General features: G+C 28.3%; 2 protein-coding genes across 4 annotated transcripts in view; one reads left to right on the top strand and one right to left on the bottom strand.

Moving 5' to 3' along the window:
* The window catches only part of LOC129962486 (uncharacterized), a 78,825-nt gene extending 67,486 nt beyond the window's left edge, over positions 1-11,339 (top strand). Inside the window, exons 14-20 of the mRNA XM_056076222.1 lie at positions 271-411; positions 505-537; positions 1,753-1,911; positions 3,093-3,180; positions 5,333-5,495; positions 8,346-8,547; positions 9,826-11,339. Coding sequence (XP_055932197.1) covers positions 271-411; positions 505-537; positions 1,753-1,911; positions 3,093-3,180; positions 5,333-5,495; positions 8,346-8,547; positions 9,826-9,951 — 912 coding nt within the window. The 3' untranslated portion in view covers positions 9,952-11,339. The remainder of the gene's footprint in view (positions 1-270; positions 412-504; positions 538-1,752; positions 1,912-3,092; positions 3,181-5,332; positions 5,496-8,345; positions 8,548-9,825) is intronic.
* A 1,966-nt stretch (positions 11,340-13,305) lies between these two features.
* Positions 13,306-18,496, bottom strand: part of LOC129963630 (degenerin del-1-like) — a 60,466-nt gene continuing 55,275 nt past the window's right edge. For all 3 annotated transcript variants that reach the window (XM_056078112.1, XM_056078111.1, XM_056078113.1), the window contains exons 12-14: positions 16,634-16,709; positions 14,227-14,384; positions 13,306-13,447 (exon numbers count right to left, since the gene is read on the bottom strand). In XM_056078112.1, the coding sequence (XP_055934087.1) occupies positions 13,375-13,447; positions 14,227-14,384; positions 16,634-16,709 (307 nt within the window). In that variant the 3' untranslated portion in view covers positions 13,306-13,374. The remainder of the gene's footprint in view (positions 13,448-14,226; positions 14,385-16,633; positions 16,710-18,496) is intronic.

The following is an 18,496-nucleotide window of genomic DNA, read 5'->3' as shown; positions in this document are numbered from 1 at the left end:
TGCCTTTAATAAGCATGTTACTTCCCTTTCTTTTTTGTGAAATTATATATATAACCTACTATAAATGAACTAAGTATGAAAATATAATTTTCAGTTTTATATCAGGTATGTGTTAAATATTGTAATGTTATATCGTTACTTTTGTGAGTCAAACACAAAAAGCGAATTTCTTTTTTTTTCAAAATATTGTAACCGTGTGTGCTAAGCGTTATCTTTCCCAGTGATTTTTATTTATTTTTAAAGATAATAATCTTGCTTCTTTTTTCCCAGGGCTATGATAGGTTTCTTTGCCATCTTAATGAATACATGGAAACTTCGCATGATGTATTAAAAGAAGACTTGTTCTCCAGGTTTCTGTCTCTTCTTTGGTGCTCAATACTGATGTATATACAGAAAGAATTTCAGGAGGGAGTACGTATTCATATCGTGATGCAACTGTCTCTAGACTTTTTTTATATTATTATAATATTGTACAAATTTGTGACTTTTTTTTTATGCTTACAGCAACCACCAGACTATGCAATTACCTTGAAAGATGTAAGTTATTTTCTTGTTATATATAATTATTTTCGATGAAATAAGAAATAAATAACGAATTAGAAGTCAGATTTTATTTAGATTTTTAATACATATTTAATTTTCAGTATATTTTTAAATTAGTCGTTTTTGGCGACCAGCTAGTTCGACAGGAATATTAGTTAAATATAATTTCAAATATATCAAAGTATTACTTCATGTTTAAGATTCCCTTAACGAATTACTCTTACGCATATAATTAAGAGACTTGAAGCCGTGTTATTTTGATAGACTTATGTTTGTTCTATTCCTTGTTTACATGAACCATTCCAATGAAGCTATAGTCACGGGACCTAATAGTTTTAATAGCAATTACGTGACTATGATCTCATTGGACTAAAATTAAAAACATGGCTGACCCATTCATCTATTTTCTTGAGATATTGAAACTTTATTTTCTTATTCCACCTTAAACTGAATAAATATTAAACAATGTGAAAGAAAACAATGTGTTCAAGGTGAAAGAAAATAAAGCGGTTCAATATGTGATGAAATTGTGGATGTGGTTGAAATTTTCATTGCAATAATGATATCCATTATTGAGAAGTATGAAAAATTTATTTTTTGCAAACTGCCGAAACTCAGATGAACAGTATATTGCAATTAAACTGGCAATTAAACAATTAAACTCATTAAAAAGATATTTTTTTAGTTTTAAAATGGCATAAATACTAGATTTTTGCGATAAAAATTTCGGGAGTTATCGTAGAAAAATGACAAATTCTTAGTTTATATTTAATCGGAATTTTAATTAAAATGTCAAAAATAATTACAAGGAGCACATTCCCACCTTCCAAGAGTATATCTGTGCCATATTTGGCAATTCTAGGTCAAGTTGGTGGTTCTTTAAAAATACACATTTTAAAAGTAAAAACCTGACTATTGCATGAAATATTTTAAAATTTAGCAAAAAATGACATTATATGTAAAATTATTAAAAAATAATTTTCAAAAACTGAGCATTAACCTTTTGTTTGCTTAGAGTCAACGTCGTTTAATTTTCGCATGCAGTTATTTTAACAAACTACTTACTCTAAAGAGCCGATCAACGAACTGCCAGATCATGGAATGCCACTGCATTTCTATTCTTTTTTTTCAAATTTTTAAAAGTAATTTTATTAGCATTTATTTTTTCGCTACTGTATTTTTTTTAAAAAAAGTATTTATTTTTTTTAGAATATCCAAAATCTGATGGATTATTTTTTGCATATAAAAATGGAAGATACAGAATCCAGCAAACCGATTCTTCGCCAAATCATGTCTGTGATAGATCTGAACTCAAAATCTACTGTTGATCTGCAGTTGGACTACTACTCCCAAATAGCTGAGTCATTGGTATGTAAATTTGAGGGAATCTGATTCTGTTTTTCAGTTTATTTAATAAAGATTTTATTAAATTCATTAAGAATGAGAGTGTGCGATTATAAAGTGTAGTCTAATAAAATTAAGTTTTATTGATAAATCTGGTTAAGTAAAAAAAAAAAAAAGAAGAGAGGAAATATGAAGCTTTTGTCCGAAATCCCGTTGGATAATAATGCCGTAAACTTATTTGTTTTTTCTAAACTTTTAATTATACAATAACAATAATAAGCGTACAAAATTATATTTAATGTCGTCGCAACGCGCGTGTGTATAAATTTTGAAATTAAAACAATGAAAAATAATGTATGGTAATATATTTAAAGATTTTTTTTAAAAATATTAAAATTGAAGAAAACTTGTATTTAAATCAAATTAGTATCGCTATAAAGATATATTTTTAAATTTTAAAATAGTGTATTTTTTTGCAATTAACATGTAGCGATTTTATTGAGATAAAATGCTAAAATTTCAATTAATATTTATTAAAATTCAAAAGCATTTTTTAGTGAGTATATATTGTCTAGTTAAGCTTCTAAATAAGAAATTTAAACTATAGTCTGAATGTTTGTCTTGAAAAGGGTTTTATGCCATTTTTTCAATATATAATTTACATATAGTATACCAGCCTATGAATATTATCATAATGAATGTAAAGAACTATAAACCAGATTTCATAAGTACTTTGTACTTTTAACATCATTAATACACAGTTAATACTATGAAAACTTTTTTTGTATAATCGATACGTATAGAAATGCATTTTTAGGTATTTTTTTAAAAAAAATTTATTAGCATTTATTTACTCTAATTGGATTTTGAGCTTATTTGGTATTGCAGAAAAATATTATGAGCAATTTAACTTCAATGGCAAAACCATTTTAGACTGATTCAAGTTCTTTAATTTTATGCAGAATTTTTCAGAAACATAAGAGATAGATTTACTTAACCTCGTATTGTTTTGCTTCTATTTTTTTTCTGGAAGTAAAAAAAAAAATTTAAAAATAGAGAAGTATTAAAACGTATTGTATTACAAATTTTAAATAAAATTAAAAAAGAACACTTCTCTTACTAATTCCAAAAGATTTAGCACAGATAGGATAATGTCACGAATTCCATTTTGACATTAACAATATAATACTTTTTTTCACAATTAGGTATCACCCGTCGAATATTTGGGCCACATTGCATTTCAAGCTGGATATAAGCAAATGACTGATGATACTGTAGATCTGTATATTAATGGTAAGCGTGCTTTTGTTTTAAAAACCATGTTTGAAAGAAATGCACATAAACAACATTTTGAACACAATGTAATGTTCAAATCTAAGCAGACAAGTTGACTATAGAATTTCAGTACATTAAATAAATTTATGTTGAGGGGGAAAATAGTGCTGGAATCTGATGTAATAAAAGTAATGAATATAATTTTTACTGCTTGCAAAATCGGATTTTAATTTTTAATATAGAAACGATTAAGAAATGTGACTACGTTCGCGATGAATTTCTTGAAAAACGTTCGAAATCTTTTATTTTTCAATATTTGTATGCAAGAGATTTAAAAAAAAAACATCTATGAAACCAAAATATACCTGTAAAATGGTAAAAGTTAAAAAAAAAATTAGAAAAAAGAGCTGCTTCTGGCTTAAAAGAGATATATATAAAAAAATATTCTTGTTTAGAGGTTTATAAAATAATTTGCTAAACATGTTGCAGATAGCTTAAGAAATATATTATATAGTTCCTGAAATAAAAAATAAGCTGTCTTTCTATCTATTATTTAAATATTGGTGTTCATTTGATAAGCAGCACAAAAAATATGCATTAGATTACATTTATGAGGTTTTCGGTTAGAAAATTGTATCAAAGATTAGAATTTGAAGAAATAGAATCTAACGATGCAACATTGCATTAAAACGTATGTTGAAATATAAAAATCAGTAATTTCCCAACTAATTCCGTAATCTCTGTACAAAAAAAATCTAACGGTTTTATAAAAAAACCTATTTACACATTTAGAATATTAAATAAATTTTTTTGTCATAATTTCACAAAAAAATCAGTTTTTTTAACGTAGTCGCATATATTAATTTGCGATACATAAATTATTATAGCTTAATAAAGGTACATATCCATATTAAAATTACAATGGACACATATAGAGCGATCTCGCCCAATTAAAATCTCGTAACGTAACGAAAATGTTGTCCAAAAATTGTGATTTTGTATATCTGCTATAGTAATTTTAAATCTTTAAGATGATGTTTAAAATTTGCATGGCTATATATATGACAAAAAATTATGTTCGTTATCTCGTATTACTCTATAAAAACTGCGGAAATGTTCTAGAAATATGCATGCTTTCCATAAATATTTGTGCCTTTAAAGACAGATTTTTATTTCAATAAAATATTAATCTGAAAAAAAAAAAACAACGACGATTTAAGGGGCAAAATTAAACATTTTTTCTGGTTCCATAAACATTTTCCGGTATGCTTATCTCAAATGATTCCTGAGATGACCCATAACATGAAATTACAACATTATGATAGAAGAGATAAAGGAAAAAAATATCAACAGAGAAGAAAAGAAATATCTTTTCAGAAATGGGAATCGTTAAGTTTTATGAGGTATCTGCCATATATTCTACATAATTACACGCAATTTTATCATACAGCAAAGTTTTTATGCACATTGAAATCATTCTGAGATATGATTAGCAAGATATGAGACAGCAGCATAATCTCGTTTCTATTTTATGTATGCTAAACATTCTTCAATCATAACATAACAGAACGAATATTCCATTCGATTAAAACATGTAACATATTTGATAACAGAAGATATTTATACATTTCTTACTCAATATCACACGGACACACTTTTCTTTGTTATTTATTTAAACTAATAGATGTAGTGGTTACGTAACTACTACCTTCTCTTTTGATACAACAGATGGCGTTACTTTATTAACAGCAAGGTATATTGACGAACCAAGGTATTTCCATGATTTTTCTTGGAAATCATTATTAGATTACATTCTAAGTGAGTGTCGTGTATTTTTGTGTTCGTGCTTGTTTTGTCTCGTGAAATGTGGAACTTAGAAGATAATTTCATAACTGTTCCTGAAAGCTCGTCTATTTTCCTTTACCACCTCATAATGAAGTTATAAAGAATCCCGCTCTTCTACATACATAAATAAATAAATAAAAATAAATATATTAGGTAAAAATACTATATCTTGTCATGCGTTGGGCAAAATTTCAAAGCATTGGATGTGACATATAAAATCGTTTTATAAAAGTTATTTGCTCCTTCATATCTATTACAGAGATTTCCAACCTATGTGCCAGTTATATTCACCAATAAAATTTATTTATATCTTTTTGTTTTACAGTTCAGAAAGGTCAACGATTGCCAGCTAGAAAATTCGAAATGAATGAATTGTATGTAAAATTGACGCTGTGCCCTAGTTCGCTGTTTCCCAATCAAGTGCCCCTAAAATCAACCTCAGTGACTGAAGACTTGGATAATCCTTTTTTTAATCAGTTTTTCCAATTGTAAGTTCTTACTATTTTTATCACTGTAACTTTAATACGATGTAGAGCATGAACATGATGCAATAAATTAAATGGATATATACCGTTATAACTTAAAATATGTTTACCCGTAATAAATCATTTGAATGACATATTGATTTTATTTAAGCATTTTTGAGTGAAGGTAAGATTTTTAATTTTGTGATTGGAATACTAGAAGGTATTATCAAGCATAAAAAAAGATGTTATTAGTACATATAAGAAAATCAATGTTAATGAGGTGTAGGAAAACGGATAAGTTTGAAAAAATCTATGTCAATGATTTATTTGAATTAAAGACATAAATAAATAAAAAGGGAAAATACCAGTTTGTTCCTTGCTTTTTCAATATTAACATAGAGCCTATTAATCCATCCGTATTGCACTTTAATTTGGAAAATAGTACAAAACAACAATTTTATTGCTTTAAGTTGTTGGGGTTCTAAACAAACCAGAAATTATATTTTTTTCCGAATCTCAAACCGAATAAAAGAAGGAAAAATTGCAACATCGGTTTTTCGCCTTTGAACAAAAGGCTATTAATCCGACTTCGGGCGAGAAACGTTTATATTGTAAAAAGCTATAGGTACTAATAAAAATCATAAAATGAATCACGTTAAGATAATCACATAAAGTCAGAAGAAAATTAAAAAAGCTGTAAATCTCAATATATATATATATATATATATATATATATATATATATATATATATATATATATATATATATATATATATATATATATATATATTAAATTTGAGCGAAAGTACAGATGACGTAGAAAAAAATAGCTACTAAATATTTCAGATAAATAACTGTAATAATTTTTGAAGAATTCAACTTTATTCTAGAAAATAGCGTATCTAAAAATATCTTATAAGTATTTTCTATTAGCCTGTATTTGTACACATCCCCCTCCTCTCCCGAAAAAAAAAACTTGAGCGAAACAAAAAGGTGATGTTTTGTGATGTCGAATGATATTATAATGATCAGTTTTCATAAATCAGCTGAGCACTGAAATTTTAAACTGATAGAAATTAGATTCGAAACTGACCATATTTTCCAATGCCCAAGAAACATTAACAAAAATGGACTTAACTATTTAATATTTTTAACTTCAACTTGTTTTTGTTTATGTGAAGAAAGGATTTTTGCTGTTAATTATTTACTCACTTCCTGATATAACTGGGAATTGAAATTTTTTACACTTATTAATTCCCAAAGACAAGAAATTATTTTAATATTTTCAGAATTAAATATCATTTAATCTTTAAAAATTTTTTATTCATCATATGGCCATCATCTAACAATGAATTTAAAATACACGAGATCTCAAGGTTTAAAAGTAAAAATAATTAAGATAATATACCATATAACCGATTTTTTTAATGAGCCATACAGAAGAAAAGAGTACATGGCGGCAAATGGTACCAAATTGAAACGTTTTAAAGAAGATAAGTTGGTAAATGCGTAGATTTTTATTTCTTAAATTTCTTTTTATATTAGTTTGTTTGAGCAGAATATTTTTCTCTTTTCCGAAAAATTGGTAGACGATCGCCTGTGTTTCCCATTAATGAACTAGTACTCTGTAAAAACTTTTCCTACTTAAAAGGTGTATGTACACACTTGAAACTTCGAAAATCGTTCAAAATATCGAATATATTTTATTGCTTAATAATGTTCTCCGATCCTTTAGCTTTCAAACGATTTCAAGATGTTGCCAATATTCCAAATATTTCTCGAGTTATAATTATTTTTCTTGAGGTGCTTTCATTAAAAACTCTAGTTACGGTGTTTTTAAAACTCATTTTATGAAGAATGATATTTTTCCACTATGTTGCTTCATTCAAACAATCATAACAAGAAATGAACCAAGTACAGTTATTTATATATCAAAATAATCTGTATGAAATAGCGGATGTTTTTGTGACTCATTTAAATTTATATTTATCAAAATAAAATTTTAATAGCTATTTAAAAGTTGAAATGACAGAAAAAATCTCGCTTTTTCTATTCGTCTTTGATGAAAAAATAGTTTAAAAAAACTATATATTTTAAAACTTGATTGAGGCAGACAACATGAAGACTAGATATTAGGCATAATTTCCAACGAGAATTGTGTGTCTGTAAAAATTAGAATTTAAGATATCATGTTTCAAAAAACAGGCTAATTAGCTCATTAAATATTATTTAATTAATTAATAATTAGTGAAATATGGTTTTTTGTCAAAAAGCACCATTGAGTCGAAAGAACATTTGTGAAACTATCAAGTCAATTTCAGAAATGTTAACCTTTTATTTAAAGATCACACTTGGAGATTCATGTTTCAAATGAGCTATCTGGATAGAGTTGAAGTATTTTAATAGCTTGAAGACGATTTCTTTCACAAGAAAATATAACAAATGTATAAAGCACATTTTTTTTTTTTTGGTTTTATGCAAGAATAATTTTGGAATCTATTTTTCATAAAGTTAAATGGAATTTTAGTCACTTTTTAATCTAAATTTGACTCCAAAATATAAAAAAAAAGCTTTGAGTACTTATTTATTTTTTCGGCTGTTGGTTCACGTGCCATTTTTCAGATTAACGCCAAGCTTCGGTGTACTTAAGATGCCAAGATTACACCAAAGTGGCCGCATTATGCCGGGATTGCCAAAGCTGAGTTAGCAATCGTTAATCGCCAAGTTAAAGATGGGTTGCATTTTTTTGACGATTTAAAATGCCAAATTTTGAATAGACAGTATTATTTTTAACTACTGCCGTTGTTTTAACTAATTTGATCCTGATAATCTTAAATTAAAAAATCGAATTGTTGCTTTTTTTCCTGATAGCTCTAATTTGCCATTGGATGTTCTAAATATGAAAGGATCTGTAGTTCAAGTTTTGGTTGTTAACCAGGACAAATCATTCAGCGCTGAAGCCGTGCTGTTGCTGAAGCTGGTACAAAATATGAGAGGATTTACGTCTTTAGAATTTCTGCCTGTTTATCTAATGCCGCTAAAAAAGTTTGACATGAGCCAGATTTCGTATCAGGTAAGTTTTTTTCCCCTTCATTAATTAATCATATAAATTATTATCCATTCATTAAAGAGAATGAAAAGTGTTAATATTCAGAATTCAAGTTATTTAATGTGCAAAAATAATATGAACTTTGTAGTTAATATTTTACCAAAACATTTACTACTTTTTCACTTAATAATAATAAAATTTACTTTTGCTTTACAAGCAATTTTAAGAAATTAAGAGATTTTTAATAAATATAAGTTTATAAAATTAGAACAAAACGCATTCTTTTTAAAGTTGAAGCTAAATTCTGCTTAGATTTAACAAAGAAATTTCTATTGGTTTGTGACGATGTAAAGAAAAGATTTTTTTTTTCGATTTCTTGCTTCTTGGTTGTGAAAGATTTGTAGAATTTTTCTTGCTTTGACTATATCTGTAGAATATGTAAACCATGACAGGTATTTTGTCGAGGAACTTTCGTCTGAATGCCCATTTCGAAGCTTATTTAATATATGTTGAGCTATGATTGAAATGGAGCTTATTTTTTGAGTGATTGAATTGAGAGAATCTAATTTATTTCTAGATGCAGTTCAAGTATTAGATTAAATCATAATTCTTATGGTACAAATCACTTTTTGTATTATTTATTTCCTATGTTTAATATAAATAAATCGTGTTAAGGGAAAAAAGTCAACCTTATTTTAATTCTCATAAAGTTGATTTATTTTTTAAGGTCAAATTTGAAATTAAATTTAATTCAAAAGATAATGGGATGATTAATATTTAAGAATGTGATGGAATGAAAATCATTAGGACCCATGCTTTCAGGAACATTTCTTAATAATTTAATGATTTCTTTCAAACAAAACAAACAAAACACGACAGACAAGACATTAACGCGCGCACCTTAACAGAACAGCATATCATCTCATTCTCATTACAATCGCAATGCTTTATGGGATGCGTACCTAATTAGGCATCGCCATCTATTATCCAAAAGAGAAGAAAGAGTAATGCAACTGCTACAAGAACATTTTAGTTTTCTGCACAAAGGCTTTTGATTTTTCTTTATCAGAGGAGGTATAATTTTTAGCTGGCTATTACCCTTACACTAGAAAAAAAAAGCTGGCTTATTTGGTGGTGCGCGCGTTGTAATTTTGCTATTTTTTTTTTTTTTTTTTTGTAAAAAATGAAATGAACAATTTTCAAAGATTTTATTTGAAGATAATGTTGTCTGCTTACAACTGAATACTAATTTACGAATATGAAAAAAAATTCAAGCTCACGGATTTGTACATTTTATTTCAGGTCTTGGAAACCAGAAGCCGTTGGGATAAAAATGCTAAACTGTTCATCAACAGCCGCAACAAGATAGGGAAAAGCCCAAAGACACTGCTCTCTTGCCTTCCTGGAAAAAACACATGTTCCTTTTAAATACCGATGCGATACTGTTAATCACGTTTGAATGATCAGCATCCAGAAACAATCCGTGAATGTACATTTCATTTCTCTGGTTTGAAAGACATTGTGTTTACACTTATTTTTAAATGACAAATCTCCATGGTTGGTAGTGAATGGTTATTTTAGAATTTTCCGCTTTAGTGAACTATCATTGCTACTAAAGGCATAACCTAAGCACATATGCCGTCATGGAGAGCTGAATTTTACAAGTGGTGGCTCGGTTGACACAATTCACAGAAATTTGTGTTATATTTTTTTAAACTTCTTGTTTTTAGCATTTTATCTTGATAATCTGGCGATCTGATGCGAAATCAGAAAAAAATAATTGTTAATTATATTTTAATCACTTGTTAATTATGTCTTGTCTTCAATTTTAATTCAAAAATGGATTATATTTCCGTGGAATCTCATTGAAAGTTTTAAATTGAAAGAAACGACTAATGGGATCTAAAAATTGAACTTTTCAATAAGATGGTTTGTTGTATATAGCAAAAAGACTTATATAAATAGAAAGGGCGTTTTTTTTTCTTCCTATTTTCTCTTTTATGAAGATCCTTATACGAATTCATTGATCTTAGCAACTCCTCTTTTCCCTACCTAAATTGTTTTTCTTTACATTATTTCATAAATTATCTTGTTTAAATAGGAAGCTTGTTTTATACGAAATACATTTTTTACTGGTTTTATTATTTTTAAAAAATTGTTTTGAATCAAATTCACTCATTTAGTTATTATTTTTTTTTAAAGAAAATAAATTCATCTTATTGAATAACGTTTAATTAGTTTTATTTCTTAATTTTTTTTGTCAGTATTTAACAAGAAAAGGAGCCCCATGAATCTGCAGAATAATTTTGCAGACTCTACTTGGCAAGGATCATTCGAATGGATTTTAAAAAATTGAAAATATAAATTTTGAATGAATGCCAAATACTGTTAATTCACCTGAAATCCAAGAGATTAGCATATGGAATTAATATTAACAATTTAATCTAATAAAATGCAAATTTTTGGCTTCTATGTTTTAAGTCTCTGAAAAACCGAGTTACTTTTTTCTTCGCTTAACTAAACTGATAATGCAATTATTTGTATGAATATAGTCTTATATTAATCGCTTACAGTTTCATTGCATTGAAACAACAGTCATACACTTTCAAGTGGATATTATTGTATCTGATTCTTAACTACTGAATTTTTTTTAACATAATAGATTAAATTTTTTTTTTTTTTGTTGTTGTTGATTGTAGCCATTATCTCAAACTTTGCATTTTCATGACAAAATTTCGCTACATATCGAAGAAGAAAGCTTGTTTCATCTAATGACTGTTTCACTGAAATATTTGTAATGTCCAAATAAAAAACTATTTTTTTGTAAAACTGAAGGATTTTTTATTCAAGAAAATGCCAATTCTTTTCAGAATAAACTTGCGAGTGTTGTGTGAAAATTCCAGGTTTAAGTTGAAATCGATATTGATATTACGGGTATTCAATAAGAGTGCCATTTCTATTTATCTTTTGAAAAAAATTAAAATCAAAAGGGTATTCGGGAACTTTCTTGAAGTTGTTGGTGAGAAATACATGAAATTCTAATAGTTTCGCAAATACCTCATATCAAAATGTAATATATTTTTTTTATATTACTGAGACATTCTATATCTTTCTTACATGCCAATAATTCCTACATGACTGATAACATATATGCAAATCTCTACTACTAAAAATATGAATGCATGTGTATATGTTGGTGCTCTATTGGCGAGACAGGGCCGCGGTGGCCTGGTGGTAAGGTCTAAGCTTCGGAACCTGAGGGTTTCATGTTTGAGCCCCGATGCCACTAAAGACCGTCGTGTAAGGGGGTCTGTTGCACGTAAAATTCGTCAGACCAAACGTTCTCCCGCTGGTGTGGTGTGGAGAGGGGGAGGGCAGTTCAGTCCTCGTCATCTGATCGCGGTTCAAAATTACGAGGTGGGGTAATGGGTTAAACTATTGGGGATACCGTTTGATTTACAGTTAACGAATTTGGCACATATATAATTTGGAGAGTGGAAATATGAGAAATCGCCTTCGAAGCGATTTTTTAAACTTTTTAATTACAATTATAATAAAAAAATTAATTCGAATATTAAAGTTTTCCCACTCTAACTTCGAATATATTATTGCACAAAAATTAATCTTTGGCTCTTTAAAATTATTTTTTAATGACGATAATTTAATAATCGTGCCAATTTTTTCTGAATCTTTGCGCATTTTTAAAAATAATTTTTGCCTAATTTCCAATAACAGATTACATTGTTGCCCTGAAATTTAAACCGTTTTTGTTTTTCCATCAAATATTTAATGAAGTGATTTTATTTCACCATTGAAAGTTATGAAAGAAGAGTTCTGTTTAATATTTGTGTAGTTCGCATGATGAATAAAAACGTAAGATTACCGTATGACGAAACGTATAAGATAGATGAACCAGTTGTTTGTTTTATAAAATAATCTTCTTTCGTCATAAGACGTTTTTCTATTAAAGTTCATGTAGACAATTAACAATCATTGCAAGGAAATGAAAATAACATGGCTTCAATGTGCAACATCTTAGCGGAATCACAGACACGAAGTTATGATTAATTTTAATTAAATCTCTTAGACATAGCCATTATTTTCAGCGAAAGAGTTTTTCGCGAAAAGCAGCAAATAAACATTAATGCAGTTAATTTGCCAGATGTTAAAATAACATGATAACTATAGAATTCCCCACTCTGCTTAAATACCATGGGTAATTTGAATGGTAATAGTCACATCATGAACACAGGGTACTACTTCTGCATTTAACAATCATAACCGAAATGTTAGTAGTATTCACCGCTGTCGACTTTATTCTCAAACAGAAGTTGCATTCTGTGATCAGAATGGATGTAATGTTGCTATATTCTTAAAAAAGCAAGAACTCGCTTGGATAAAAGTTCACATCCATTTTATTCGCGAGGCTTTTTGCTCGTGTAGCGCGCAATCATAGGATAATCTTATTTCGTAATGTGATGAGATTTTTTTTTCTCTTTGCAAAATATGGAATAGATTCGGAAATTAACCCCTTAACTGGGTCATTAAATTATATTCAAACTAATTTCGAATTGAAAGATTCTCCCATACTGGTTAACAAGTTAAATTATTATATCGTATTTAAAGTGTGTCTTGTAAGGATGAATTGATTCCATTGTACAATATGATAAAAACTTTCTCAGCTAATCTTTTTTTTTCTGTTTAAAGCTTTTCCTAACGGCGAGTAAATAACAGATTTAAGAAAGATTTTATGATAAAAGAAACTAAAAACAGTTTTATTTCCGATTTAGAAAACATATACTAGTATACAAATTCACATTAGTTTAATTGATTCTATAGAAGTATGTTCATTCAAACAGATAGTCTCCTTTTCATAAAATTTTCTGCTTTTGATGAAAAGAATTGCGTAATATCCCTCGTTTTCCTAAAAAAATAATAAAATAGATTAAATTTTAAAAGCTCATATGCAATTCTATTTTAATGTAATAAACAAATACTTAAAGGCAACAAATGTTCTCGTTACAAAGTGTATTATAGAAATAAAAAGTTTTGTTTTAGTTTGTTCGAAACTATAATCTAGAATATTTATTCGATTCTTTTTAATTTCTTGAACTTTTCTGTAATATAAAGTTGCATATATCCGTAATTCGATGCAATATATCCATACATAAAGAATATATGTAGAGAAGAATATGAGATATTTATGATATTTGAATTAATGCTACACTTTATATAAGAATTACACCACATCAACATAAATTGTGATTTTAAATATAAATTTTTTAAAATTATTTTTCTATCTTCTTAAATCTTATGTTAATTTCATTCATTGTTGATTTTTCGATCACTTTTAAATGAAATTATCTTCAACAATCATTAGCATGCACCAGTAGACATATACAAGAATTTTGACGATATCTCAATTAGGAGTGAAGATACGATATCCTTATAGAAGCTTTTATCCTGTCATGGTAACAATGAAAGGCAGAGAATTAGTGCAATTGAGTGCTTAGTACTATTGTATTGTAATTGTTTATAATCATATATTGCTTGTATGCTGCTTTTTATTGGAAATTCTGTACTTTAAGTACACTCTATTTATATTTTGTTACCTTAGTGTTAGTTTTTCATCTTAGACAAAACTCTCGTTCGAATTTTGGGTATTTTTCATAATGCTATATATAAAAGCATGATTTTACTTACGCTGTTGGAAGTTTACGCACTTTATTGTCTTTTGTAACTCGCCCGCAAGCTATGCCAAAAAGGTCCCATATGAATTCTGCGATTTCCAGAAATGTCACTAATGTTAATCCCATGAAGAAGCCAAGGTTTCCGCCAATGTTCGCCATCAGCGTTTCCCACTAGGGATAGAAATATAGCATCTTTATTATGCCGACCAAAACAGTTAGATTTTTATGAATTTGAATTGAAGACTGAAAGTGATAAAAATATTAATGCTGAAAATAAAAACCAAACATTGTTAGCATAGAGAGAACCCTAGTATGATGCGCATGCGTGTTTATTTAAGAGATTATTTTCTCATATACGAAAGAAAATACTGCGATCGTCGAAAATTTTGATGAATCTATGTTTCAGACCTTCCCCAGTCAGTATTGGCATTATGTACGTTTGTGAATATGATAATTGAAATATAATTTAAGACTGACGGATGAAATTTGGTAAATGGCCTTTACATCAAATTTGTAAATTTCTATAAAATTTTCTTGTCCATTCAGGCGAAGGAAATTTGCTCGACTAATTACAAAACTGAAGAGCTTGATAGATAAAATTTTGCATACAGATTTATTATCTAGAATATAAATCCTTACCAGATTTAGAATCAAATTTGTCATAGGTTTTACCATTTGTCAATCTGCCCTTTCATTTATATGCAAGTGCAGTAACTCAAAAAAGCACTAATTCAAATAAATAAAATTTGGCATAATCATTCAGTAGAAGAAAGATTTTCAAAATGCATATTTGGTTTTCTTTTCTATTCTCCCTCCGGTGAGACGAACGATATGGCTGATGAGTCTAATGTGCCTGTACCCATTTGAGTAGCGCCAAGCGTTATGGCGAGCGTGTGTGGGTGAGTTGTTGCTGTTGCTGCGTCAAGTGAGTCTGACGACTTTGGGTAGATGGCGCCATGACAGCTGTACGAAGGTTGAAGGTCCGAGGTCACCAATGTGGCGGATTGGGTATGAGCGAGGATAGAACCTGAGACCTTGTGGTTCGTAGCCCAGTAACATGACCACGATACAAAAGCAATTGCTCGAGTAGCGTAGCTATTAACTGGCTTATAAGCGTTTCACCACACTATGATACGCAGAACATAGCTTCTTATGTTTGAGTTTAAAAATAAAAATTTGAGTAATCCTGGTGTCCACGGTCTTTCCCAATGTTCGCAATTTAATGCGGGATGAGAAGATGATACCTTTTAATAGAATTTTCGAGAAAATTTAGAGAAAATCATTTCTACTGATTTACTTTTTTTATTCCTCATTTAGTAATAAGTAAATTATTGTACTGGAGAGTATAGATATTTTAAATTAAAGATTTGATCTTAATTGGATTATTTGCTTAATTAGAGTTCCCAATTTTACCAATAATTTGTATTTAATACATCAATATGAATGAAATAGGCCATAACTGGTCTAATGAGTATGAAATTCTGAGCAAAATTCAATCATTGTTGAGGTACACCCCTTGTAAATTTTATGAAACGAAGCGAAATGATATTTATGTGTTACAACGTGAAACGGTCTTACTTGTTGCAATAACCTTGAAATAAACTGCATATTACTATAATATTAAACACTTTCAGAAAGGCGTATATACCGAAACAACTCTTATCGTGGCCCAATAGCTAATTCCTAATATTAGAGTTCTACATATAGTGCCAGTTTGAAAAGTCCTTTATATAGCGGGAAGAATAATATTTTGAGTCAATAAATATATTTGTTAAAAAATTACGAATCCAACTTTTATGAAGTCTCTAGGTCCTATCAATAATAATTAGTAAAATATTCTTGTCGCTGTAACAGTTTATACAATAATAATAATAATAAAACATTCTTTTACGATTAAAACTGACAGATTTTTAAAATGTTGAAAATCCCTAAATTATACGAATCTTACAGATTATTTCTGGCGCGCCAAACAGATTTTTAAGGGATTGTTTTGCAAATTGAAATTATGCACGTTGTGTTACAATTTTAAATTTCCCCTTAAAATAAATTTGCATATAGCCCCATTTAGGTTAAACCATTTATAATTTGATCAATTTTAATCATAAAATGATATTTTTTATTGTATGTATTAGAATATCAATATTTTTTTTACTAAATATGGTTGATAGGACTGGAGGATTGGATAAAAAGTTAAATTTTGTAACTTCTCGAGAAATATATTGATTCAAACAACTTAGTATACAATTCTTTTAAAGATATAAAGTATTATTCCAATTGGAACTATATGTCAGTTTCTAGCAGTTTAAAAATGAGCGATTGTGCCACGATGATGAACAACCTGTATAATTGATGCTGAAAAAGATAATAAACACAGAAAATTAGTTTTCTTCGGGATTGATGAATACTGAAAAAATACTTACGCTATATGATGCCACTTCATTACTATTTGAGACTTGGAATGTGTTGTAATAAACCTTTACACCAACCATTGATTTTCTGAAGGAAAAAATAAAACAAGGCATTAATGCATGCGTTGTCGGAAGTTATTCAATCAAGACGAAATAAGATAAATGTTAGCGGTAGAAGAAACAATGTTTAATAACTTTAAAATACTTTTCTTACCAATGTAATGAAATAGGTGATAACCTATTATCATTGAGCTTATTATTATTTTGTTTTTTACATCTACGGTTGGATTAAATGCATATATTAAAAATGTGGTGAATATAACCAGTTATTTCTATTTTATTTTGACTAAAAGTATAGAAAACGATTGGAGTTGCATCAAAAATTGTCGTGATAAGTAATAATATATAATATAATTGAATATAATGCTTTTTTTTTTGTCTTCGCTATAAAAGTCGTATGGAAGCTTAGAGAGCATATCCTCAAAAGACTATAGCTTAAAAGCTAGATCTAACTCAAAGTTTTTCATAGTAAGATGTTCATATACCAAGCTTCATAGTAGTATGTTAATATACAAAGTTTTTCATAGTAAGATGTTTATAATATATAATAAAAAAATAATAACTATGAAAAAACTATAAAATTTTTTATTAAGTCGTTTAATTAAAATTTTTGATTTTTAAATCTCTTCTTTCAACAATTTAAACCTATTATTTTTTATATTAGAAAGACAAGTTTTCTTGATAATGATTTACACCTATTTTATCTAGAGGTTATCGAGAATTGTCTCCATTATGACGAGCCGTGATTGAATAATAAGGATATGTATCTAGCTACATCAAGAAGGACATTTGTTACAGGTGAACATTTTACAAGCTTGCTAGTTCCATATACATGGTAAAATAGTTCTTTCTGGCGGGAATAAAATTCGAATTAAAAAAAGAAATGCTGCGATTGTTTTTTATCAATAATATTATAAGCATTGTTTTTGATTAACGTCTTTAATTTGCCGTTATTTACAGGAGGCTTTACTGAACATTGTATACCATTAATCACAAACTTTCCGAGCCGAAATTCAACAAATTAATAATTCAAAGCTGTAATTTAGAAGAATCTTTGCCACATTTAATATAAATTTTTGTAAAATGATAAAATTATTTTTCTGTATTTAGAAGAGTAAAGTAAAATAGGAATGGAATTCTAATTTAAATTCTAATTTAATGAAATCCAATTTAAACTTAATTTCCTAATTCTTAACTCAATTCAGCACATATTAATTTTATTTTAAAATATTCTCTTATTTCCTGATCCCATTCCACTTTTTCTATTTAATTAATGCAACAGAAAACTCCGTAAAAATGTTTTCGTGAGCGGTTTCCATGCTCAGAGTAAAGGGATAAAAATTGCTGACCGAAACAAATTCTTTTAAAAGATCCCTGTGATTCCCTTGCCTGTGGTCGATGCGTATAGAGAAATCCCTATCAAAATCTCATGTTATATAAGACCAGAGATAAATTATTTTCCCTTTCTTTTACCTTCTGCTTTTGTGTCCCGCTGTGAACGGACATGCCTTGTCCGCGCCTCTTGTAAATAAATCATGTCTCCCGGGAGAGAATAAAACGAAGTTAAAAATTTCAAGGTGTCTTCTCTATCTTCGGCCACGAATTTGCTTCAAAAATTATGTATATTATATAATATGAAACAATTTTAAGTTGGGAGAAAAAATTCCATCCTTTTCTAAATATCGGCACTTGTGTAATCTGATAGTCACGTGGTTGTTTCATACATAACATAAAACATAAAAATTGAATATAAAATTTTTGGCCTCGATGAAAAAATTTTATAACTCGATTGAATTTCAGAAGGTCAAAAACTAT

This window comes from Argiope bruennichi, chromosome 3, assembly GCF_947563725.1.
Source record: "Argiope bruennichi chromosome 3, qqArgBrue1.1, whole genome shotgun sequence".
NCBI classification, from domain to species: domain Eukaryota; kingdom Metazoa; phylum Arthropoda; class Arachnida; order Araneae; family Araneidae; genus Argiope; species Argiope bruennichi.
This window is presented reverse-complemented; position numbering and strand designations above follow the sequence as displayed.